Source organism: Quercus suber, unplaced genomic scaffold (assembly GCF_002906115.3).
Source record: "Quercus suber isolate HL8 unplaced genomic scaffold, Cork oak 2.0 scaffold_787, whole genome shotgun sequence".
In the NCBI taxonomy this organism is placed as follows: Eukaryota; Viridiplantae; Streptophyta; class Magnoliopsida; order Fagales; family Fagaceae; genus Quercus; species Quercus suber.
Window position 1 is genome coordinate 90092 of NW_027070223.1, and position 2661 is coordinate 92752.

General features: G+C 30.1%; 1 protein-coding gene across 1 annotated transcript; it reads left to right on the top strand.

Annotated features, from left to right (window-relative positions):
• The first annotated feature begins 1412 nt into the window (after positions 1-1412).
• LOC111987171 (heavy metal-associated isoprenylated plant protein 46) lies at positions 1413-2439 on the top strand. The gene is made up of 3 exons (XM_024018878.2): positions 1413-1571; positions 1674-1758; positions 1857-2439. The coding sequence occupies exons 1-3, from the start codon at positions 1566-1568 to the stop codon at positions 2144-2146; spliced, it is 381 nt and encodes a 126-aa protein (XP_023874646.2). The 5' UTR covers positions 1413-1565; the 3' UTR covers positions 2147-2439.
• Positions 2440-2661: the final 222 nt, after the last annotated feature.

The window sequence follows — 2661 nt, forward strand, 5'->3', positions numbered from 1 at the left end:
AATTATTTCATTAACCTCAGGAATCTCAAGATTTATATACATATATATATATATATATATATTTTGCACTGGTCAATGACAAAGAGAATTTTCTTGCATAAATTGCATAGACATGCTTTCATGAGCATGAGATTTACTAGAAGTATCATTTACATGTGGGAGAGGCAAAACATTGTTTGTAAGTGGGTAAGGATTTTGGCTTTCATCTACACGTAGGAAGGATCAGATATCTAGGTCATAATATGTAAAGCAATAATTGGGCTTGGGCTTTTTATAAGGTTTAGTTTGTTTTTAAAAGGTAACCCATTTTGTAGAGAATAACATTTGGTCTAATTGTTAAGAGTAGCTCATATTTTTATATAAAAGTAAAAAAAAAAAAAAAAGTTATTGTAATCTATTAGGTAACAGTAAAAAAGACTTAATAAAAAGATATTAAAAAAACTAAATGCAAAATTAGAGTGTCACATAGCAAGACCTCATACACTCCCGCACGAGGTCTCTACTATTATATATACTAGCTTGTAACCTCATATATATGCATGGATCCACTTAAAAATATACAAAAAGATGGATAGTATAATTCCTATATATATATATATATATATACTATTAATAGTCATTCTAATATTTTGTTAACTTTTTAAAAAGTCTTGTAGGAATATTATTAGGTATAAAATATAAATTGTCCATTTTTTTTAATTACTTCTTAATTTTTGTTATTGTGAAGCACTTTTTTTTAACAATTCATTCACTGTAAACTCTTGGTTTTTATACTCAATAACTCATTTGAATTAATATTTATAATGTGGTCTCACATTTAATTCTAAAATTAAAAAATAAAACTCTCTTTAAAAATATTTAGTTTAGGACACATGATGCAAAATTGGATTGTAATTTGAAATTTGCCTATATATATATATATGTATATATATATTGATTGATGAGAAAATTATTGAAATGTATAAAACTACGATATTATTCCTCTAAAATGACAAACAAATGAAAATTAAAAAAAAAAAAAAAAAAAAAAAAAAAAAAAAAAAAAAAAAAAAAAAAAAAGAAAAAAAAAAAAGAAGAAGAAGGAGAGAGAGAGAGAGAGAAGTAAATGGATTATCATGTGATGTGACAACTTATCATCTTAGAATTTGAAGTGAAATAGATCCAGTACAAACTTCAGTCCACACAAATTGTGACGGTCCATATCTTTGGATTTGACCTCGTTAACTATAAGTCAAGCAAACCATACAATTCATTGGCTTTCATAAAGAAACCGCGTGCAAGCCGCATCTAGTAGACCAAAAAAGGTAGTAAACCAAACTTTCTGGACAGGACAAACAAAAGGCTGTTCCGAGTGTAAGTGTGAACTTAAGCTTTCCACCTATATATATTAGCTACCTAAACACACTTTGCTCACAGATAAGATTTTGAACTCTAGCATATATCCCTTCCTTTTTCTTTTTTTTCTTTTTTTGTTTGTGACATTAAGCAACAACACCCAGACTTAGCTAGCTAAACAGAGAACCGTGCAGCTCCCTGATAAGTATTTGAACTCTCTGACCAAGAAAATGAAGGTAATGATGAATACCATGCTCAACAATTATTTAAAAGTTCTGTCTCTTATGTACTTCCAAGCCTTTTATGTCATTAATTGACACTACTAAACTCTATTGCAGCAAAAGGTAGTGATCAAAGTCACCTTAAATAATGGCAAAAAGAATGCTCGGTCCAAGGCCATGCAGATTGCAGTTGGTCTACAAGGTACTCATTTTTTTTTTTATCTTTTATTCTGATTATTGTTAAAATTGATTAGGAATTTAAAACTAATGATCATATTGTTTTTGTTTTGGGTTCTTAAGGTGTGGAATCAGTCTCTCTACAAGGTGAGGACAGTAGTCAGATTGTTGTTGTTGGGGATGGCATTGATTCAGTCAACTTGACATCTTTGCTGAGGAAGAAAGTTGGATTTGCTGAGTTAACGAGTGTCTCGCCAGTCAGTACTGAGGAGACCAAACCCAGTGAATCTGGAATACAATCAATGATTTGGCCAACTTATCAAGCTGGTGTGCCATATTATTATCAACCTAGTGTGCCATATTATGCATATGATGTCACGGGTTACAACCAGAACTCTTGCACTATTATGTGACCTATGGGTAGGAATTATTTGATGGCTAAAACTTGGGTAGAGTTTCTTAGGTGCCTTAACTTAGATTCTACACATGGTTCTTGAGATTGAATTTATTTTAAGAATCTAAAGTAAGAGCACTTAAGTATAGACAAGTGTAGGAAGTGTGGATTGATTTTCTATGGTTCGCATTCAATTGAGAAGCGAAAATTTTGTCTAAAAGCATGATATGAAGTGACAATAAAATTATAGAAAAGAGTGTTGTTGAATAAGAAATTATATTCATGTAATGGGAAAATGATTTGTTGTTGAAATTTATTTCTTCAATATAGCATCAACGAAAATTCTTTAAACTGAGCAATTGCTGAAAAATGGACCTCTAATTAAGCCTCCAAGTCAACCACAAAATATCTAATAAAGCGGGGATAAGGAGTTCAAAATTCCAATTCTCATTCAATCCCAAGTTATTTACTAAATAAAATTTAAAATTTCTTAAAACTTCATACTTTATAGGAAGGACGTTTTTTGCACATCTT